This window comes from Paramormyrops kingsleyae, chromosome 18, assembly GCF_048594095.1.
Source record: "Paramormyrops kingsleyae isolate MSU_618 chromosome 18, PKINGS_0.4, whole genome shotgun sequence".
Classification (NCBI taxonomy): Eukaryota; Metazoa; Chordata; class Actinopteri; order Osteoglossiformes; family Mormyridae; genus Paramormyrops; species Paramormyrops kingsleyae.
Window position 1 is genome coordinate 22,042,002 of NC_132814.1, and position 21,930 is coordinate 22,063,931.

General features: G+C 44.8%; 1 protein-coding gene across 5 annotated transcripts; it reads right to left on the bottom strand.

Annotated features, from left to right (window-relative positions):
• Positions 1 to 2,239: 2,239 nt before the first annotated feature.
• tulp1a (TUB like protein 1a) lies at positions 2,240 to 21,293 on the bottom strand. Of its 5 annotated transcripts, none has more exons than XM_072702077.1 (13): positions 21,197 to 21,293; positions 20,132 to 20,272; positions 17,792 to 17,893; positions 8,391 to 8,513; positions 7,419 to 7,535; positions 7,045 to 7,188; positions 6,844 to 6,929; positions 5,963 to 6,130; positions 4,964 to 5,076; positions 4,683 to 4,791; positions 4,387 to 4,485; positions 3,522 to 3,693; positions 2,240 to 2,608 (listed from the first exon to the last, which is right to left on the bottom strand). In XM_072702077.1, the coding sequence occupies exons 3-13, from the start codon at positions 17,871 to 17,873 to the stop codon at positions 2,475 to 2,477; spliced, it is 1,347 nt and encodes a 448-aa protein (XP_072558178.1). In that variant the 5' UTR covers positions 17,874 to 17,893; positions 20,132 to 20,272; positions 21,197 to 21,293; the 3' UTR covers positions 2,240 to 2,474. The 5 variants fall into 5 exon arrangements, with proteins under 5 accessions (XP_072558178.1, XP_072558180.1, XP_023689827.1 ...); XM_072702079.1 differs by lacking the exon at positions 21,197 to 21,293 and adding an exon at positions 20,592 to 20,673 and having other exon boundaries at positions 5,963 to 6,070; XM_023834059.2 differs by lacking the exon at positions 21,197 to 21,293 and adding an exon at positions 20,592 to 20,664.
• Between the last annotated feature and the right edge of the window lie 637 nt (positions 21,294 to 21,930).

The window sequence follows — 21,930 nt, forward strand, 5'->3', positions numbered from 1 at the left end:
TTTCCGCTGCTTATCCGGCGTCGGGTTGTGGGGGCAGCAGTCTAAGCAGGGACGCCCAGACCTCCCTCTCCCCAGCCACCTCCTCCAGCTCCTCTGAGGGGATATCAAGGAGTTCCCAGGCCAGCCGAGAGATATAATCTCTCCAGCGTGTCCTGGGTCTTCCCCCAGTGGGACATGCCTGAAGCACCTCCCCAGGGAGGCGTCCAGGAGGCATCCTAAGCAGATGCCCGAACCACTTCAGCTGGCTCCTTTTGATGCGGAGGGGCAGCAGCTCTCCTTTGAGCTCCTACCGAATGCCTGAGCTCCTCACCCCGTCTCTAAGGCTGAGCCCAGTCACCCTGAGGAGGAAACCCATTTCGGCCACTTGTATTCGCGACCTCGTTCTTTCGGTCACTATCCACAGCTCATGACCATAGGTGAGGGTGGGAACGTAGATCGACTGGTAAATTGAGAACTTTGCCTTCTGACTCAGCTCCTTCTTCAACAAAATAGGACGGTTCAGTGTCCGCATTACTGCCAGCACTGCACCGATCCATCTGTCGATCTCCCAACTCCCTTCTGCCCTCACTTGTGAATAAGACCTCGAGACAACTGCATTTTCATAGATACACACAAATCATGTCAGTTAGATTTACAAGGACAGAAAAGGATTTGTTAAACATGACGAGCGTACTACTTGTTTAGGGTCATGCGGGGTCCAGATCCTATCCTGGACACTATACAGGCCCAAGGCAGTGAGCAACCCAGGGTGGGGCGCCAGCCCATTGCTTGGAAAATGGATGGATAAAAACTGATTTTATTGCTTTTGACTCAGGGAAATAAATGTAGTCTAAAAAAAAATCGTTTACAAATACATGTCATAAACTTCCTGAACTAAATATATCCTGATTTACAAAATTTCGAACTCCCTGACATAGTTCATTAAAATATTTTCAAAATACTTATTGACTCTAAAATCAGTAATTTTATTTAGATGGAAAAAAAACACTTTATTTAATCCGTCATCATGTATCACACAGGGAAAAGAATAGTTTCCTAAACCGTAGGTCAATTCCAAACTGCAGAACTTCTCCTGGAATTTGTATACATTCCACAGTTAAGCATCGATCCAAGTCCTTCTCCTCCAGTAACCAGAAGTCGAGCCCAATGATGTAATCCTTTGGAGATGAGCCGAACCCTTAACGATCATTCTGGAAAGAGGGGAGCAGCCTCCCCCCCCCCCCCCCCCCCAAAAAAAGGAAAGGCCAGCTAAGGTCCCAGAAGCGCTCCCTCTGCTGGTCAAAGTACATATATGCAATGCCTTATATTGGAATCTTTACAAGTTATTTAAGAACTGCTTTTCCAGCCATAGATTTTGGTAAGACCTTGGGCAGGTTTTCTGGGCGTACTTAGCTGACATCTGCACTATGTAACTAGCTGTTTAATTTCTCTGAAGATGGGGCCTTCATGTTTGCCCTAACCCTGGCTTAATCTGCTTCGGGCATGAGGTAGGAGACACCCTAGACAAGATACCAGCCCATCGCAGGACAGACAGTCCTGCAAATGGGTAATTTAGAGATATCATGTACATTGGGTAGGTGGGCGAGTAGACCATAAAGTCCGCAACGAACCTCCCCCAATATATAGCCTACATTTAAAATTCTCGTATTTGCACCACCAAATTTTCATAGACAGACACAAATCACGACAGTTAGATTCGCAAGGACAGAAAGGGATTTGTTGGACACGAGGAGCGTACGCAGAGCGGAGCTATCCCCAAAGATATCTTCTGACTCACCCTGCATCATAAATATGAATCACGACCCCACCATGGCCGCCACGAGCGGTCCAAGGCGCATCGCAGGGAAACCACAACTTTCGCGAGCCAGCGAAAAAGGGAAACATTTTCTATTCTCCGTTTACAGCTCAATTTATTACTGCCTGTGTTTCGTGCTGAAAACCAAGTAGCGCTCTCCAAATTCTGTGGCAGAGACCAAATTCTTTCTCCAGACACAGACGTAGAATTTTGCGAAATAGCCGGACTCAAAATTATTTTGTAAGAGTCACAATAAAATGAATTTTGCAACAAAAGCCGTTCTTTACGAAGAATGTAGCGATATTAAGGAAATGATGGACGGGGTATCCAACCACACTGCTATTGCTACAGTTAATACTATTATGCTCATATAGGTGTGGCCAAAATTATTTTTTATAAAATAATCACAAAATTCCCTGATATAAGTTGAAACTGACAAAGTAATTGGCATATACAATTTTATTCCATTTTCCACAGAGCACTTCACTTTAGATTTAAGACTTAATATATTATTGCAAATAATAAAACAAATGAGAATCAGGTCCATTTCCTGATCCAGGAAGCCAGCTGGGACCTGAAGTACCATAACCCACACGACCAAAAGAAAAATGACACGTGGGGTCTTCCCCAGCCTCGTTGCCACAGCTGATGACATCACTTCCTGCATCACTGGCCGCTCTCAATCACAGGCGAGTTTCCCATGGAAGCTGGACAGTGCGATGGCGAAGGCCTGCACTGCACACAGGGGGTAGCTGTAATCCAGTGTGAAGGTGTCATCCGCCACGCGCCCAAACTGCATTATGATGTAGCTGTCTGATGATGGGGGGGGGGGTGTAGGGAGGCAGGGCAGGAATGTCATTCACGGGATAGGAAACTCAAACAATTACAACTAAAACTGACAGAAGACAAATGCATAGTAAACAAGGCAGACAAGCTTCCAGCATCAGGAACAGATGCCAGGTTAAAATACCTCACTGCTGTAAATAACTCACTGTACTTACTGTATTGTCCTGTACACACTGCATTCATTGCAACATTCCACCGACATGCACTCTTGCACTTATTGTACATTAATCATCCACACTTGTGTGCACTCTGTATATATCAACTGGACTGTTTGTGGCCGTCATCTTTTCCTAACTGTGTGTGTATCTGCTGTATGTATGAGAGCCACTGACAACCAGAGAGAAATTCCCTGTGTGAGAGTGTGTGCATGTTCCAGATATACCTTACTTTGTGGGGACCAAATGTCCCCACAACGTGATGAATACCTCTGGGGGACCAGTTAGAGTTTTCCATTATGGGCAATGGCTATTTTCTAAAAGTCTGAAACTGCAATCAATAAATTGAAAATGCAAGGACTTTTATATTTTGTTTGGTTACTTATGGTTAAGGTTAGGGCTGGGTAGGGGTTAAGGTCATCATGTTGGGATTAGAGTTTTCCCCATAGAAATGAATGGAGAGTCCCCACAAAGATATAATTACAAACCTGTGTGTGTGTGTGTGTGTGAACAAGTCAAATACCTGAACCTTAACCTCTCTCAAATGCTTACAGATAAACACAAGCTAAACCAATGAATGAAATGATCAAGCTCAGTGGCCCTTCGCATCACTGTCATCTCCAAGGGCCACACGGTGTCCTGCGTCCGTCTTGTTTTTCTGCTTGCCTGAGTGTTTAGCATTTAGCATAAAGAAGATTCTCTCTCTCTCTCTCTCTCTCTCTCACTGTCTTTGCTGTGGACGATCTGGAAGTTTTTCACAGACGCCTGCGTGACGCGGCCTGAGAAGTTGAGCACGTAGGAGGCTGAGTCGTCGTTCCACACTGGGGTCTTGTTGTGCAGCTCGATTAGGCCGTCCATCTGCCGGTTCTGGTACCTCATCACGAGCCCATCAGCGTCCTGATTGAGGACAGGGGAGATGCGAATAGAGGAGACACAAACATGGGAGACGCAGACAGGGGAGACGCAGACAGGGGAGACGGAGACGGGGAGACGCAGACGGGGAAATGGAGACAGGGGAGAAGGAGACAGGGGAGACGCAGACAGGGGAGACGCAGACAGGGGAGACGGAGACGGGGAGACGCAGACAGAGGAAATGGAGACAGGGGAGACGCAGACAGGAGATAGTATCAGGAGAGATGCAGACGAGGGAGTAGGACACAGAGAAGACAGAGACAGTAAACATAGTCAGGGGATATGGACAGGAGAAATGCAGACGGGAGAAATGCAGACGGGAGAAATGCAGACGGGGGGGCAGAGACAGGGGAGAGAGACAAGAGAGAAGGAGACAGAGGAGCAGCAGATGGGTAGAAGCAACCCGGGGCAACACAGACAGGGCTCACGATAAAACCTTGGAATGGAAAGCTAGCAGCTGGTTCTATATCAGTGCTAGCAGATCTGAGATTAATGTGAAGTTTTTTTTCTGCGTGCAGTTACTCATGTTGATCAGACGAGGGCAGTGTACCACAAAACAATGATGCGCAGTCCATAATTAACCACATTATTACAGCTGTGCTGAACATTCTCAATGAACAATACAAAAATAAAATCCAGAAATATCTATCAGTAATAAACATGGGACGACTTACGTACGTTTGGAGGTCGTATCGGCACTCTCTCATTGCACTCATCCATCCCTGGGATGATGACTGTCATCTCCCTGGGGCCCATAAATCCTAGCACATTTGTTTTCTGAGACAAAAACAAGCAAACAAAACATTTTGGATGACTTCAAAAGGATCCATCAATCAATCAATCCATCCATCCATCCAAGTAGAATATATTTTAACTGGAATTGATTTTAGTATGCTAACATTTAGTTTCCACAAGGCTAGAAAATCACAGGTGCTCCCTTAAACGTGTGGGTAAGAGCCACGGCTGGGTCTCACATAGATCACGGCCGCCAGTTCCTGCCGGGCATTGGACAGATCCGGAAGCGCCCTGTCAGGGTTCAAGCCATCATCGAACACGGTGAACTTGGTCCCCATCAGATTCGACCTGCGGAATCAGAAGAGGGTGAGTTGGATGGTCTTTTTCATTTCCTCCTGGTATTTTGTGTCAGAATCGAGTCCCATGAATGTGTGATGCAAAGAGGCACATTGGCAAAAAACCTTGCCAACCACCTTCATCTTTCACATGCAATTTAAGCAGATTTTTCGGACATGTTTACCTTAACTTCCCGGCATAATTCTCTCCACCCCGTGACAGGTCAGTGGCATCGGTGGAGATCAGGTAGTTTGAGGTCGCGCTCTTCTTGCGTTTCCGGCCAGCCAGCAGGAAGACCTGTTGGAGGGGTGTGGAGTCAGAAAGCAGCCCTTGCATCACCTGACCAAACATGGAGCTAAGCCCATGTCTGGTGGGAATCACAGCATTTTACTCCATGCACACCGACATCTGTCCGAACGCACTGTGCTCGTCTGGATACTCTACAGTTATGCTACTTGATGGGGAAAACAGGGAGAACAGATGCTCCTCTGCTTAGAAACGAGATACGTTCCAACGGCCGTTCGTAACTTGAAATGTTCGCAAGTCGTCATTGAACATCATTTTAAGGGTATACGCAAGTACAAAGAACTAGGATGCTGGGAGTACGCACGCTCCTAGGATGCTGGGAGTACGCACGCTACGCTGCTGCGCGGCGGGAGTAGCGGCCAGAAGTCGTACTAGGCGGAACTGGCGCGCAGAAAAATAAACTGATGTTGCGGACAGGAAACACAATTTGGACTTAGAGTCCTCTTTGTTCGTATGTCTGAAAGTTCGTAAGTTGAAAGTTCGTAAGCAGAGGAGCGTCTATACTGAAGACTATTTTAAACTGGTCTCTACTCTGGTGTCCATGTACTGAGCTCTGACCTTTAACAATGTAAAATATAAAATGCACTTCAGGATCAAAATCAATCAGTTTTGCACAAGATTATCTAAAATATGCCAAAGAAACAGAATATATTCATTGATTAAATGATGGCTACAGATGGCCTGGCGCTAGGATAAGCGGTTTGAAGATGAATACTATTTAAAAGATGATGATTAGAATTAACAGAGAGTTCTGGCTCCTAGTCTCAAACTTCCACTTCTTCAGCCAGATGAAGCGGTCTGGAGATTTCACCCTCAATCAGATGAAAAGAGTTGATCTCTTCACCTTCAGCCACATGAAACGTTCTGGTCCACTCACCTTCTTTTCACTGTCCAGGTGCAGGTAATAAGTGGGGTAGAATCCGCGGTCCATGCCTCTCTTGTCCCGCATCACCTTGCATTTGATCGTGATGCCCTGTGGAGCTGGCTGCAACACAAACTCCTCCAGGTCATCAAACTCGATAACAGGTGACGGTGGTCTTTCCTCCTGGATGGAACAGGCCATGGAATGCTGTACTGTAAATCTAGCCCATTCACCACATGAAACCCAGATTTCTGAACAACTTCACCAGGAAATGTGCACATGTGAAATACTGTAATACTTTGGTCTGCAGAAAGTAACATGAGAAGATTGCCAGCAGACAGCAGTTATTCAATTAGACAGAAGACTTAGGAGATTAATTAGAAGGCAGCATTGCATTACACAAAATGGTCCATAACATTCCTCTTACTAATGCAGATAAAGGAGGAACCAGATACAAGACCAGTGGTCTCACCACAGTATCGCAGTGAAGGCCAACAATGGCATGATGTTTGCTCAAAACTCGCTATGCATACCCTTGGTAGGATAATGTATTACACATGGTCAGAATCAAGTACGGATTTCTTTTTAAACATCTTGACAAAAGCTACATTGTTGGTGGTGTCTTAGGCCAGTGTGTTGGGAGTTGGGAGGGAACAAAAATATGGACTGTCTGGGTTCCCCCAGGACCAGGTTCAGAAACACTGTCTTAGATATTTATCTTCTGTCCACAGAAGACGTTCATCACTACAAGCATAACCAACTGACATATGACCTGGTCGGTGGGCAACTAACACATTCTCAGTATTTGGCTATGTTGTTGTGCGGGTCACGCTGTAGGGGGTCATCACAGCCGTGGGGGTCATCAGCTCCCCGTTGCCCCTTCGTCTTTGACGTACCTTTTTGCTCTTCTTCCCCTTGCCTTTCTTCTTCTTCAAGGTCACCTCTGAGTCTTTGTCTTCACTCTCCTTAGCCTTTTTATGTCCTGGAAGAATATAATCAGTTACAAGTCATAAGTACATCTGTCAAGGGCACCAGTAATCGCTTTACACTCTTTGGTGGCTTCCAAAGGCTAAATAATGACATGGGGGTGACCTGACCTTCCTTCTTGCCCTTTCTGTCCCTCTCCTTATCCTTCTCGTTGTCTCCTCCGGCCCGGAACATGGAGCCAGGAACGGTGTTATCTCTCTTCTTGGTTTTACTGGGTTTGGTTTCAGGTTCGCTGTCATCGCTCACCGATTTGCCTGCCAACGACAGACAGACCTTTGTTCTCCGTCTTCATCTCAGGCTGCAGCTGAGTTCATATCAGAGTGATTAAGCCATCTCAAGGGGGCGCTGTCATTAATGTAGCTGTGATGTACGGTTCCACCCACTGAACGAGTGAACGCTGACCTTCACCTTACCAGCAGCTTCATCTCTCGACCTCATCTTTACAGGTTGGAATATTGTTAATATACAAATCATCAGGAATCACCTTTTGGTCTTGTGCTGAAATTTAGCTTCTCCTCATCTATCAGAAACATGGACGCTGGATCTTTCTTCTTGGATTTCAGTGGCTTTCCTTTGTCTTCTGAACAATGAGAAAAACAGACTGGAGATAATAAGAGCACAGTAAAAGTGTGTATTATATATAGAATATGCTTGTTTAATTCTGTGAAAATGTTGCAAATCTGTTGGTTTCATAACAAAAGTCAATTGACAAGCAACGTTTAACATATCTACACATATCTACCACACATATTTTGTTTTTAAGTGTCATAATCTTTTGACTGACTCATTCGGTTCTGTTCTTGCTATTTTGCTATTAATTGCAATTGTAATGACTGGCTCCCAAAGGGACACTAAACGAAAATGTTTAGTGTTTTATGTTATCGAAAAGGTGTTACTCTTTAAAAAGATGACTCTGCCTGTCAATGAACTTTTAAACTATAAATTTGGGTTTCAATATATTACTAGTTGAAATTAATGTCGTACTTAAAAATACTGATTATTTCTACTGTGATGTGTTTTTAGTAAACAAATACATAAAGTAATGATTTTTGTTTTATTTTTACAAAACACCTGTTTTTGAGTTCACTGGGTCTGAATGATCATTTTAGCCAATGGACACATTTTTCCTATAATGATAAGGTGGGCTGGGTTCCCCAGGGTTAAAACCAATAAATTTCCAATATTTGTACTGAATTAGGCAAATGTCCTAAGACTTTCTGTGAGCACTATGTTTGTTTGCATTTCTGCAATTACATAAGTTATACCCAACACATGGCAGGAGTTTTCCTAGTTTTAAGTATTTGTTATGTGACAAATGAATACAACAGAATCTTTCAGGATTAACCATTGCATTTATTTTACAATGTACTACGTTTTGCTTTTTCTATGAAACAGTTCGTCTCACTGAAGGCAACAAACCAGACTCCTCAGCCTCTGAGGTCAGACACAATCTCACCCTTGCAGTTTGATTTCTGGTCCTTGGCACTGGATGAGGCGCTCTCCTTCAAAGGCTTCTTCTTAGTCTTTTTCTGGGGTGCATTGTCCTTCTCATGCTCAACACCATTTTCGCATTCAGAGCCTGCTTTGGATGGAAAGAGTTCAACGTATTCTGAAATATACTAGAAGGCTGGTTGCAATATTGTTATGCGCTATGTGTACTGCGCGTTTGTGTTTTTCTTTTTTTTTCTCCACCCTTCTTCTTGTCCCTCCCTCCATTCCACTTTCTCTCCTATAGGTGGGTTGTGCAACAGTGGTTCCATTGCTCTTTCGGACTGATTCAGAGCCCCACCTCTTCTAGTCGCGTGTAGCCCACATAGACAACGGTGCGGCAAATTTAAAGATGCCCCGATGCGGCATTACGGCAGGAGAGACGATTCAGCGATACATTGTGAGCTGCACTATTGAAAACTTACCCTCGTTTGAAAGCGTGATCTTTTAAATAAATCGCTGTGTTTCTTTCGGTGAGTATTATTAAAATATTTGCTGAGCATATTATGTTCAGCTTCCCTGCTAGCATAGCATTCTCGACTCACGGAACTTTCGCCCATGGTCATGTTTCACCGTAGTTAACTTTACGTGGAAACACTAGGATTGAGTGACAGCTATTTCGTCCAATAAAATAGCGTCGGTGCTATTCGAAACGGTAGAAGATGTGCTGATTGGATATTGGAACTTTCAGCGGGCGCAGAAGTTTGAGGAATGTTTGGAGTTTGTGGTGTGTTGAGTTTAGGTAAGTTTTTGGTCTTTTTTTCGTCAGATTTGAATGACGATCTTTGTTTTTTGTGAGTGAAAAATGGCCGAAAACATGTCCAGTCTCGAGGAACCACGGAAGATATTTTTGGAAAGTGATTCGGAAGAAGAAAGTGAGGCATTAATTTCTGAATCTGTTGATTCAGTGGGGGAGGACGCTTTTCTTCAGGGAGAGGATCCAACAATTGACGTGTAAGTTTATTTTATAGTTCTTACGTTTTATTGTATTTTTTTAATAGTTCCGTTTTCCACAATTTTATAATTAACGTTTGTGTTAGTAACAGCTATATTATACTACGCTGTTATACTCTATTTAATTACACGTGTATTTTGCTTTATAGAGCTTTTTAGGCAGAATGGTGTATGAAGTAGAGCAGGGTTACTCAATTAGTTTCCCCCAAAGCAGGGTGCTGCTAGAGATTTTGGGCCCCACAGAAGAATATCATATTGGGCCCCCAATCCAGTGGGTACATTGCGTATTACGTCACAATTTGTGCGTATCGTTCATTTTACCAGTTAATGCCGTAGATGTCGTACGTTGCTCAAATGCAGAAATAATATATATATATATATATATATATATATATATATATATATATATATATATATATATATATATTAGTATGATTCATTTATTAAAATTATGCTTCAGTTTGTAGTCCATTCATTTGACATCTTTTTCATTCCTGTTTAAAAGGAATCCTAAGGGAATTTTAACCACCAATGGACCCTAAAAATAAATTATTAATGAAAATAATTCATAATTGATTATAATAATCGACATAGATGGGGAAAAAAAATTGATCGATAGCCATATCAACCAGCCCTACTTTGTGCATATGAAAGAACCGTGAAGTGTATGCTTTCTTAGTTCAGATGAATTGTGAAGTGGAAGAAACTTAAATTTTGTTCATCATGAATCAGAACATCATGGATTACATCTGAGGAGGAAACAGATTGCATACTTTTGCATATGTCTTCAACTGCACATTCTTGTCCAGTTCAGATACAGAAATGGGTTTTATAACCCACTGACTTTGCGCGTATTACTAAGAATATTTGTAGAACTTTTTAATAAGATTAGATAATCGTGTCTGCGCCTGGTTCCATCTTACCCTTCACATTTCTGTTTTGTTAGTGGTGACTTATGTCAGTGTAAAATGTTGCTTACCCTATAAATATCATCCTTTCTTTGATACTATTTTTAGCCCCAACGATCAAGAACCTTCATGGGCTTCTTCATCTGTACCTCAGGTCCAGGCTACTCGAGCCAAAAGAAGAAAAGTCAACCATCCCAGCTGTTCTAAAATAGGAACCAAGGGTGAATGGCACTCATTGCACATTGATGACCGAGAACCTCAGCAGTTCATGTTCTGCCCTAAGAGGACTCCTGGAGTTCAGCTGGACCTCCATCATGAATATAGTCCCCTCGAGGTCTTCCAGCTATTCTTCAATAAGGCTGTACTGGATACCCTGTGCCAGAATACAAACAAGTATGCAAAGTATAAGCACAGCCAAGGATCAAAGCGGACATGGCAAGGCGTTGACCCGGAGGAAATGATGGGGTATCTTAGCCTCACCATTTATATGGGTTTGGTTAGGTTCTCAGCAATTAAAGATATGTGGAGGACTGATGATCTGCACCGTCACCCCTTCCCAGCTTCTGTGATGGCAGCCAACAGATTCACATCCATCTCTTCGTTCCTACACATGAGCGATCCAGAAGCTGATGTTACCAATGACAAATTGAAAGGGACTCCCAGTTACGATCCCCTGTTCAGACTGAAGCCCCTGCATGATGATATCATCACGTTATGCAAGTCGTACTACCATCCCCACCAGAACATTGCCATCGATGAGCGCATGGTTGCTTCAAAAAACAGACACAGTATGAAGCAGCACATGAAAGACAAACCGACAAAATGGGGCTTCAAGCTGTTTGTCTTGGCAGACAGTCTGTCGGGGTACACATTCAACTTCTCTGTGTACCAGGGGAGAACTTTTACACCTAATAGTAACGGTCTGAGCTTCAATGCTGTAGTCAATCTACTTCCAGTGTCCTTCCTTGGAACTGGATATAGACTGTATGTGGACAACTACTACACCAGCACAGCTCTCTTCACCCATCTCCACTCTCTCAACATCGGGGCCTGTGGTACAATCAGGGTAAACAGGATAGGTTTCCTTGAAGGCAGACCAAATGCACTACCAAAGGACGCACCACGAGGGGACATAAGGTGGCTTAGGCAGGGTCCTCTCCTGTATGTGAAGTGGAAGGACTCAAGAGAAGTCAACTTGTGTTCTTCCATTCACAAGGCCTTCAGTGGACGTACAATTGTGCGGCGTGTGAAGCAAGCTGGTGGATGGAAGCAGGAGAACGTGCCAGTTCCTGATGTGGTCCTGGACTACAATAAATATATGGGGGGGGTGGATTTGTCTGACGCCTTCATAAAGCACTATACTGTTGCCAAGAAGACCATGAAGTGGTACAAGAAGTTCTTCTTCCACTTTGTGGATATTGCTTTAGTGAATAGCTTCATCATCCACAAGAACATCACCTTAGCGAAGAAACGGAAACCTTTCACGCAGAAACGTTTTAGGGAGGTTTTGGTTACACAGATGGCGGCATGTGCAAGGGCAAATGCAGTACCACGTGTTTTGCCACATGTGGCGCCGCAGCCATCTAAAGAGCCGCAGAAAGAGCAGATGATGTGCTTCCCAGTGGCCGTCATAGACACCTCTTCTGTTGACCCGAGGCTCAAGGCCACACAGGGCAGGAAATACTGCGTGCTCTGCACGTCGAAAAAACTGAAAAACAAGACGATTTACAAATGCGTGTCTTGTGACGTGCCACTCTGCATAATCGCAAACCGGATTTGTTTCAGGGAATGGCATCTGCAGAAAAAGGACAAATGAACTGCCAGTCCAGAGATGGTGGTTTTTGTGAATAGTTAGAGGTTCCACAAGATTTCATTACTGTCATTCTTTTTTCTATACTGTAAATAAACCACCATACCAAAATTTTACTACGATACCAAGACAAGTATTGGAATTCTACCATTTTCGATACTCAGCACAGTATAAAATGGAACTAAAAAAAAAAATTCAGTTGTGGTTTTGTTTGTAAAAACTTTACAAACTTTTGTAAATTTGTCAGTAATTGTTTTTTAGTTGAAAAAAACCTTCCTATTGCATTGGCAGTCAAAGCAGAATAATATTAAGTACAGTAGTAGCCATTGTAATAAGGCTGCAGTCGTGCTGAGATATTTACAAGGAGTAAATTACTATTAAACACTAATTAAATTTTATTATTGCGATGTATAATAGAACACGTTACTTTTTGTACTTTTTATTATTATTTTTTTTTTTATTGCCCTCTTCGGAGGACAACTTTATTTTGCATTACAGAGTGTGGCCGCTCCGAACTCACCAGTACCGTGGAAAAAGGAAAAAAATAAAAGAAAAACAGGGGGGGTTATAGAAACAACAAGCGTAACAATAACAGACATCAATCACCATCGGGAGAGGGGGAGTAAAAAAAGGTATACAGAAATAATAACATGAATAATGTAGGTGGGATGGATATAGTGTAGGGGAATACAGAATACAAACAACCATAAGAAACATAACACTCATCAAACAACAATATATATGTATTTTTCAATTCCTATATCGATAACATACCATTCTTGTATGTATGTGCAAGTGTAGGTGTGACCTGATTTGTCATTGGATGTGCTGGCATTTGATGCCGTCAGGGAAGGTGACAGCACCACACCCCCCCCCCCCCCCCCCAGACCCAAGGCGAAGGCAGGAGAACCAGGCAACCGAGGCCACCCCGCCGCCCCCCCGGCACAAGGGCCCACAGCCACGCATCCCCGAGACAACCACCCGCCCAACCCGAGAGGGAATAAGGGGGCGCCAACCCCCGCACAGGGAGGCCCGCAGAGGGAGGACAGGCGGCGAGCCCCCCAGCCCCACCCGCAACCCCCCCACCGAGGCAGACGGGTCCAGGGCCGAAGGGCCTCACCAACTGGGAACACCCCCCCCCCGACAGGACGGGCCACCGCCCACCGCAGCGACCCGGAACGCCTCCCCCCCAACACTGCAGGATGATCCAAGGGAGGCCCATACAAAGAGCCCCCCCCCCCACCCGGGAGCGGACCCGCGGCGACCGGGGAGCAGCAGACCCCCTGCCCAGCCCAAACCGAACCCCCCAATCTGCCTAGCAGGGCCCAGAGCGTCCCAAGATTCCCCGGACTGCCCGCCAGGGCCCCACCACGGCGAAGAAGAGCCAAGCACCACCCGGCCCGCGGCCCAAGAGAGGAGGCCGCCCACACCCGCCAGGGCCGCCCGAACCCCCCCATGATGGATCTTCCACCCGGCGGGCCACCCCACCCGCGCAGGGCCAGAGACAGAGAGTTAGGGGGGGCCCCTCAGCCCCCATCCCCTCCCCGACCCATGTTGGTGTGAAGTGTGCATGTACATGTGTGAGAGAGTTGTGTGTTTATGTCTACAATGCATTAAAATTAGTGGGTGCAGTTTGGGTATGAGGGCCCCACCACTGGCAGATGGCAGAGTCCCCCATCCCCCTCCCCACACCCCCAAGGCCCTAATGTAGTATGGACTGTGTATATGACTAAGGTGCAAAAAGTGGGCGAGCAGTTGAGGCACGGGCACCCCACCGCTGGCAGACGGCAGAGCCCCACCTGCCTCAACCCACCTCCTCAGCCCTAGTGTCATGTGGTGTCTAACATGCAAGTAAATATTGCGGGGCAGTGTCTCGGTGCACCTCCCCACCGCCCCTCAAGGCCCTAGTGTTGTGTGAAATGTGGTGTTGGGCCCAGGGGAGCAATAAGGGCGTGCCAGGAGTGGGCCCCCCCCGGCACCGGGGCCAGATCCCCGACTGGCCCCGATTAGTCCCCATCCCCGACCCCGCACAGCTGGCAGGGGTGGCAGAGAGACCCACCCCACCATGCCCGATGAGACCCCAGCTAGCAGCCAAGGACGGGACAAGCCCCAGACCCCCAGGCAAACGGGGAGCCGGTCCAGCCAGGCGGGGTGACCCCCGCCCCCAGGCCCCCCCCCAGGCAAGGCAGAGGCTCCCCCCACCGCCCCCCCAAACCACCCCACAGCGCCCGAGGGCCCCGCGCTGGAATCGGCAACGTCAGACAACGACCCGCCCCCACCAGGCAATGGGCCCGGGCAGACCAGGCCCCCCAGCATGCGGGCGACCACCCACCCGGGAGCCGGAGCAGCGGCCCCAGCAGAGAGAGCCCACGCCCCCAAACCCACGCACCCCAGCGCAGCGGCCCAGGCGGAACCCAGAGGCCCCACCTCCTGATCCCCCCCCAGCGCGCCACCCACCCCGGCGGGGGCAGAACCCCCCATCCCCCACACCGCCTCCAACAGGCCAGGCCAGCGGCCACCCAGAGACACTGACCACGCGCCCTCAGCCAAGAGAAACACCAGAGGACCCCCACCCCCAGCCCCCAACCCGGGACGGTGACGGCAAGGCCCCACCACCCCTGACGACATTACATTAAAAAATTAATTATTGGAGTCCAACTGTCTTCAAAATCGATCAAATGATTTATCTTACAGGCAGACATCCTCTCCATGGAAACATAATCCAAGAGTAGATTTTTGAACAGATTTATGTTTAAATTCTCTTTTGACTTCCAGTTCAGGAGGATTGTTTTCTTAGCAATGGTTAGTACTGTGAGAAGCATGCAAGATTTATTCGTGTCCATATTAGTGTTAGTGAGGTCCCCAAGCAGGCAGAGTGAGGGGGAGGGTGGGATGGGATGCCCTAGGTGTGTCGATAAGTCTTCACAAATCCTTTGCCAGAATTCGTTGACCGGTGTGCAGTACCAGAAAGCATGCAGGTAATTATCTGGTGCGTCCTTCTTACAAGTTAGGCATATGTCAGTACCTCTGATACCCATCTGGAACATCCTCTGCCCTGTGTAGTGTGTTCTGTGTAAAATTTTGTACTGTAAGTACTTTTTGTACTTGATTTATATTGTGTCTCAAAGCCCACATATTTCTAACACACGACTCTAAAAGTTTATATCTGAATGATGAGCACTAATCAACACGACCTCATGAGAGTGGAGTTGAACACACCGGCAAAAATAACTGCCAATTTTTGTCAATGCGGAACTGCTTAACTTAAATAGGGTCATACAGATTAATATTTTAAAACTTTGTATTGTGTCGTGTGTCGGTCCTTTAAATGTTCAGCTATGTTTGTGACATTTAGCCCATTTCTATTGTGTGTGGCAAACTTGCATATAAGGTTGCATATGTCCTGTGGTGTGTCTTTAGGCACAAAGCCAAAGTATCTCCAGATGACACTCTGGTTGCACTCTTTATTAAGCGCAATGGTGAAAGTGCTGCTGCATTTTTAGTCACACCCCATGTGTGAGACTTTGCACTCTGGTGCATTGGTAGTCTATGATCCCCAGTGGTCAGAGCAAACTTGAAGTGCAGGCTATAGAATCAATATCATGAAAAATGAGTATTAAAATAGTTTTATACATGTTGGAACCGATACGTATAGTATGCTTAGTACTTTTGACAACACTGGTTGTATTTGTACATTACAGTATGACATTCACTGGCAATCTGCCCATTTTTCATCTTGTGAATGAAATACAGATTTTTTTGGAAAATTTGTATTTTTGGTGAGAACATTTTATAGGGCATAAGTGGCAATATATTTAGAAAAAGAATCATATTCTCATTTCATATTTTCATATACAATCATGTATTCATGGTGACATCTATAAATTTAATCTCCCTTTCCCTTTTCGCACCCCCTATATCAGAACACTCCCATCTTAGTGTTTCAATGTCGGGACAGTGCAGCCGCGCCAAACATGCTGGACTCTGATCCCAGTAAATTTATTTTGGTTTCATCTGATCAAGGAATGTGCTACCAGTATTCATCAGGTCTCTCTTCAAATTTCTTTGCAAAGTTTAGTCTTGCAGCGATGGTTTTCTTGGGCGCTGTCCATAGAGGTTGACTTCATGTAATGTCCTTTGTATTGTTTGACGGGTCATCGCACATATTCTATTCTTTAGGTGATGCTTGACTTGGCTATGTGTGACTCAGAGAAGCAACTGTCACCTGTTTGGGTAAGCTTGCTGGACAAGATCTAGTACGGCCAGTGGAAGCACAGAGTAATGGCTGCTGACTGCTTTCTCGTGCCTAACACGAGGCGACCGCCATGATGCTTTCTAGGAACGGCCGGCTAATACCAGTGTTTCTGCCGTAACTTTGCAATCATGATCGCTCCTCTGACAAGGTCAAATCCCTCGTGCGTTTGCATGGACACTAGAGCGTCAGGAGTCCTTTGAGCATATAATGCTGCCACTGTAATGTTGCAGTTCTTGCTGCTCCTAGCTATGATGAACTGTTTAACCTGCAGCTGGATGCCAGTGCCACTGATGCTGGAGTTGTCCTACCACAGGTGGATGATGGAGGAATCAAACACTCCACTGTTACTTGTCTAGGAAATTTGATAAACGTCAGTGCAACTACTCCACAATTGAGATGGAATACTTGGCACTCTTATTAGCGTTAAACTTTATGTGGGCTCCAGCCCTCAGCCTGTAGTGGTTCTAACTGACCACAAACTAACCATCTCGTTTGCAGAATTACAATCAATGTCTGATTCATTGGTCGTTGATAGAGGAAAGCTATAACATCGAGATCTGTTATAAGAAGATATGTGAGAATGTTTTATCAGATGCGTTTTCCCACTTCCCTCAATTCTGTGAGTCACTCATTTAGCTGAGGAGTTTGTTCTTGTGGTTGGGGGAGTTGTGCTTGTTTTTGTGTAATCCTTTTTCCTTTATTGTTGCCCATCACTTACTTTCTGCTTCCTCTGCTAGTTGGACGCAGCAAATGTAAAGATGCCCCGATACAGCAGGAGAGAAGATGCAGAGAGACACCGCAAGCTACAATATTGTGGAGTTTTTGCACATTGACCAAATCGTTTTGCTTAGAACTGTTGCTTTTGATTAATTTTCTACAGTTTCTGATCTCTGCATAGTTGTAAATGGCATATTTGTAATGCATGTCTTTTGCAAATAGTACCTGTGCTTGGTATTTCTTCTCCAACTCCACCGACACACAAAACCAGAAGTACCAATATGTTACCTCCCAGTTCCCCTAGACGGTGGTTTTAATGGAGGTTGTAACAATACACAGACAGTGAGTTTAAGAGTTCTGTACCAAAGGGATTTGGTTAATTTAGACCAGGTGGCCTTCAGTATTCTGGTCTTTTTCCATTTATGGTTTGTCATGTTACTGAATAATATGAGAAATATGTTCATCTGTTTGTGCTTGAAGGAATATCACTTTTTTGGATCTGAACACTGACGAAAACGACCTACAAGGCCCATTCAGGAAAATTAATGTCTAAGTTCCTGTGGATGAATGGTCTTTTTTGGACCCAATGATTCGGACACGGCATTAATGCATAGAAGAGTCACTTCCTGGAATAATGACACCATCGGAGATGAAAGCACTTTAGTAATACTTAGCGCTGTGACTCATGTAGACTACAGACCACTCTGCATCTGAGGAAGTCCTACCTTCTGTCTTTTTTGCAGCAGTCTTTGTCTTCTTTTTGATGTCTTTCCCTGCTGGTTCTGCCCTGTCCTTTGCTGTTTTCATTTTCTTCACCCTCTTTTCATCTATTTAAAGGTGTAGTGTGAGAAGAATGAAACATGGAGAAGACTGTTTACCAAACGGTATGTGGATGAGATGGTACAGATCTCTGGCCATCGGCAGTATTTACTACCATTCAGTTTGGGGGCCTCCTGTTGGCCACAAACGGTTAGTACATTAGGAGCGCCTTTGAAATGATTTTTTTTAGTAGAGCCTCAAACAACAAACCCGCCCCTGTCTCTATCTACATGTACATTTTGATAAAATGTCCCACAGATCACATGGTCTCAACACTCTCCCTTTCTTCCCTGTGAAATAATGTACTTCCTTAGTGGCACATAGTCCAAAAAGCAGGAGGCTCTAGTCACTTTAAACCATGAGTCCTCAACTATTTTTCCCTGAGGGCCAAATTCTATCAGCAACACACAGCCAAGGTCCACCACACCCAAAACAAAATAAATAAATACTAACTGAGGTCCCCTGATGATAAAATTCGCAGACTAGGGGGAAATGACCTCACAGTCAGGATGCAGACTGGACTCCACCAAATGGTGACTACTGCTTTTAACCCAGCAGGGTGTCGATTAGGGCCGGGTATTCCCAGCAACTTCACGATACGATACGTATCACGATACATTCTGAATGATGCCTAAATAACACGTATTCTGAACAGCTGAACGGGTCGTTTATTATTTTTTTATTTATTATTTTGAGGTCCACAATTAGAACAAATATTGTTTATGGCTTTCATAAGAATTAAAAAAATACACAAAACAAATACGACAAAACAGCCTGTTGTGACAAACTTAAATGTTGCTTGTACTGGCAGCTATGGCTTAAATGATTTCAGATTTTTGTGTAGAAACAAAAGTTGATCCACGTGTTCTGGTTTAAGAGCACTTCTCTGAGCTGTAACTACATCTCCAGCTGTGGAGAATATTCTCTCTGCAGCTACACTTTCAGCCAAGTTGGACAGTAGAGGGAAAGTAACTTGGTGCGTCCTCCACCAGCTACGTGGATCACCAGAAAGAGTTCATGGCTGTGCCTTTCTATATTTTGTAATCTCATCCAGTGCCTGATCATGTAGTGACATAGGTGAGTCCTGTGTCTTTGGAAGAGACTTAACTTATTGAAAACCTTAATAATTAATAAAAAGCTGTGTGAAATGGTGGAATGTAATGGTCTCATGTTAAGTTTCATAAAGATTATCTTATTTGATTGTGCAAACTGCAATGAGCTTGGTTAGTTAACAGCATAACACAAATAGCAAGACTTATAATGCAGTGGCACATAGCGTTTGTGTCAGTCATGATTCTCATCCCACTGTGTTTGCTGTTGGGGAGTAAGAAGCCCATCAAAAAACGGTGCAGATCGATCTGGCGTTTATTTAGAAAACGCCATAAAGGCAGTTACTGAGTTACCAGAAACTCTGAATCATTTAGTTCATAAATAGTGCTGGCAGAAGTCGTTGTGTGTTGTGTTACTTTCCGGAAAGTTAGGATTTGTTTGTGAGAGATACAGAGTTCAGGGGAGTGACAGGGGCATTTAATAATTCCCGCAAATCCAGCGTTCATAATGCGGGACGTAATGCACTTAAACTACCATATCAGTAAAAATGAATACCGGTAAAATGGAAAGATAAATTTCACTTTATATATTGTAAGTATAACAGCAATAGTTTGCGGGAAAAATAAACTGTACACAGCATGACCACTGAATCGCCTTATAAGGTGATGTGACGCCACACCTCTGACCCCGATATACCCCCCCTCCAATGTTAATATAAATCCTAAGCTCCTGGCTGGCACCCTGCAGCTGCACTGCACACTGCACTTTCACAACTGCCGTCGCACCATTGGATAACCTGCCAAATAGAAGCTCTTAAACTGGCCGTATCGAAACAGCACGTCTGTATCGATGCGTGTATTGTCTAAGAGTATGTCACGATATTTTGCCGTATTGATTTTTTGAGCACAGACCTAGTGACGATGTAAAAATATACAAAATGGCAGTTGGCAGTTCTCCGTGTAACTCCTGTTTGTTTGTTCTTCACCTCAAGTTTGTTACGAATTTCGTACATGCACATCTCGTAACTATGTTTAATTGTTGTGTTATGCATGAAAGTATTTATGTGTGTATAATGTATGCATGCTATTTATGTCATTTATGGAAGCTGTAACCAAATTTTGTTGCGTATACTTGCATATTTTGCTAGCACAACGACAAATATAAAAATCCTTGATGCTTAATTGACGGGGCCGTACTTAGCGAGGCTGGGCTGTCCTCCCCGCCGGCGGGGTCCTCCTTCTTTTTGACCTTTGACCTTTTCGGTTTGCCATCAGAGCTGTTGGCTTGGCTCTGACTCGTCTCCTGCTTTTTCTTCTTGAGCTTCTGCAGAGCACGGCCTGCAGGAAAAAGAACTCTGTACAATTTTGCCACTCCCCAAACGAGGCTGCATGTACAGAGGTGGCTCTCGCTAGACATTGCGTTCCTGTTGTGTTGCCCTGTTCATTCGTGGTGGTGGCCGTGCAAGTCACTTCAGTGTGTCTGTAGGCTAAATAAGTACCATAAGCAGTGGCAGTATTTACCACCACTCAAGTCGCGGCCACATATTCCGCGTAGGCCATAACTCGATGACGACCTGCATATGGTTTTCCCTATGACTCAAATTCATTGTATTTTCCCACACTTTCGTTTAAAAACAATAGAAAGTAAATTACTTACCATTATTCAGTTAGCACAGGTTAGCAATGGGATGGAACACATTTAACAGTTTGTATTAAAAATGTCAGTCACACAGTTAGACACCACATGTTATAGGAACACACGTGCATTTCCAAGTTATTTGAAGAATTATGAAGAAAATCTATTGCTATACTTTAACTATAAACCTAACTGACACTATACACACTATTCACAACCGAATGAAATATGAGTTTAGGCGATAGAACCAGAGCATGTGAGCGGAGCGGAGCGGTGAGAATTTCCGCTCCTCGCTCACGAGGCTGTTGGCTCCGCCCGCTCCTCCGCTCTAATTCGCACTAAGCCGCTCCGCTCAACACCGCTCCTCGCTCCACTAAAATGTCCTCCCGCTCCAGTCAAATCGCTCCACGCTCGCTCCAATTTAAAAGAGGAACAAATAACCTGCATGTCTAACAAATGTCACCTTAAACCGAAGCCTTATGTCATAAAGAAACTTTACTTTACTTTATAGACTTGATATGCTACAACCATATAAAACTTGCACGCGTTTTGCTCTGGCTTCCGCTTGTTCGCGTAGCACACTCATGTTTCTGAGAAAAGTGATTCCAAAGTGAATCTTTACTCACTGAAACAGTTTCACCACATTGTTGTTCTTGCTGTACATTCTTGTCATCTATACGTTTGATAATAATAGTACACTTGTATGATTTATCAGTTTCCTTTGTGAAATACTTTGCGAATTCCATCTCGGCCAATTTGTGTAACAGTCTTGATAATTGTACAGATGAATTCTGGGTAGATTTGGGCACGCCTCAGAATTGTAGTGTGAGCGGTATCGGAGCGAAATTGGAGCGAGACAAAGCGACTGCTCCAGCCTTAATTAGAAAACCCGCTCCGCGCTCTGACCAAATTCCGCCCGCTCCGCTCACATGCTCTGGATAGAACCAACGTGGACATTTTTGGTGATGCTGATAAGCACAATATTTTTGTCTAATATTACCGACACCAGTAACCAATATTTGGTCACCTGAGAAACTGATTGCAATTAAACAACTTTTCCAGTAACTACGAATATCAATATCAGCCAGCAATATCAAGCAAGAACGACACAATGATGATGATGTCTTCATTTTTAATGAACATCAACCAGTACCGATGTCATAACCAGTATATTGTTCATCTCTGGCCATCACTATTACTATACAAGGTTCTGGTTTTAGGAGACCACAGTGGCCAGGAAAGTATCTCCTGAGTCACAGTGCAGACAACATCAACAGCTGCCTCTGAACCTTGAGAAACAGAATGTTGGGGTCCTGACCTGCCCTCCCCCAGCTTGACCTGAGAGGTGACGGAGCAGCCT

Excerpts from the sequence above, each read along its gene's own strand:
- tulp1a (XM_072702077.1), bottom strand. The coding sequence starts at position 17,873 with ATGAAAACAGCAAAGGACAGGGCAGAACCAGCAGGGAAAGACATCAAA. Across the intron at positions 7,536-8,390 it reads CCAGAAATCAAACTGCAAGG|TCTGTTTTTCTCATTGTTCA; the intron begins GTGAGATTGTGT and ends TATTATCTCCAG. Across the intron at positions 6,930-7,044 it reads CAGAAAGGGCAAGAAGGAAG|GACATAAAAAGGCTAAGGAG; the intron begins GTCAGGTCACCC and ends ATATTCTTCCAG.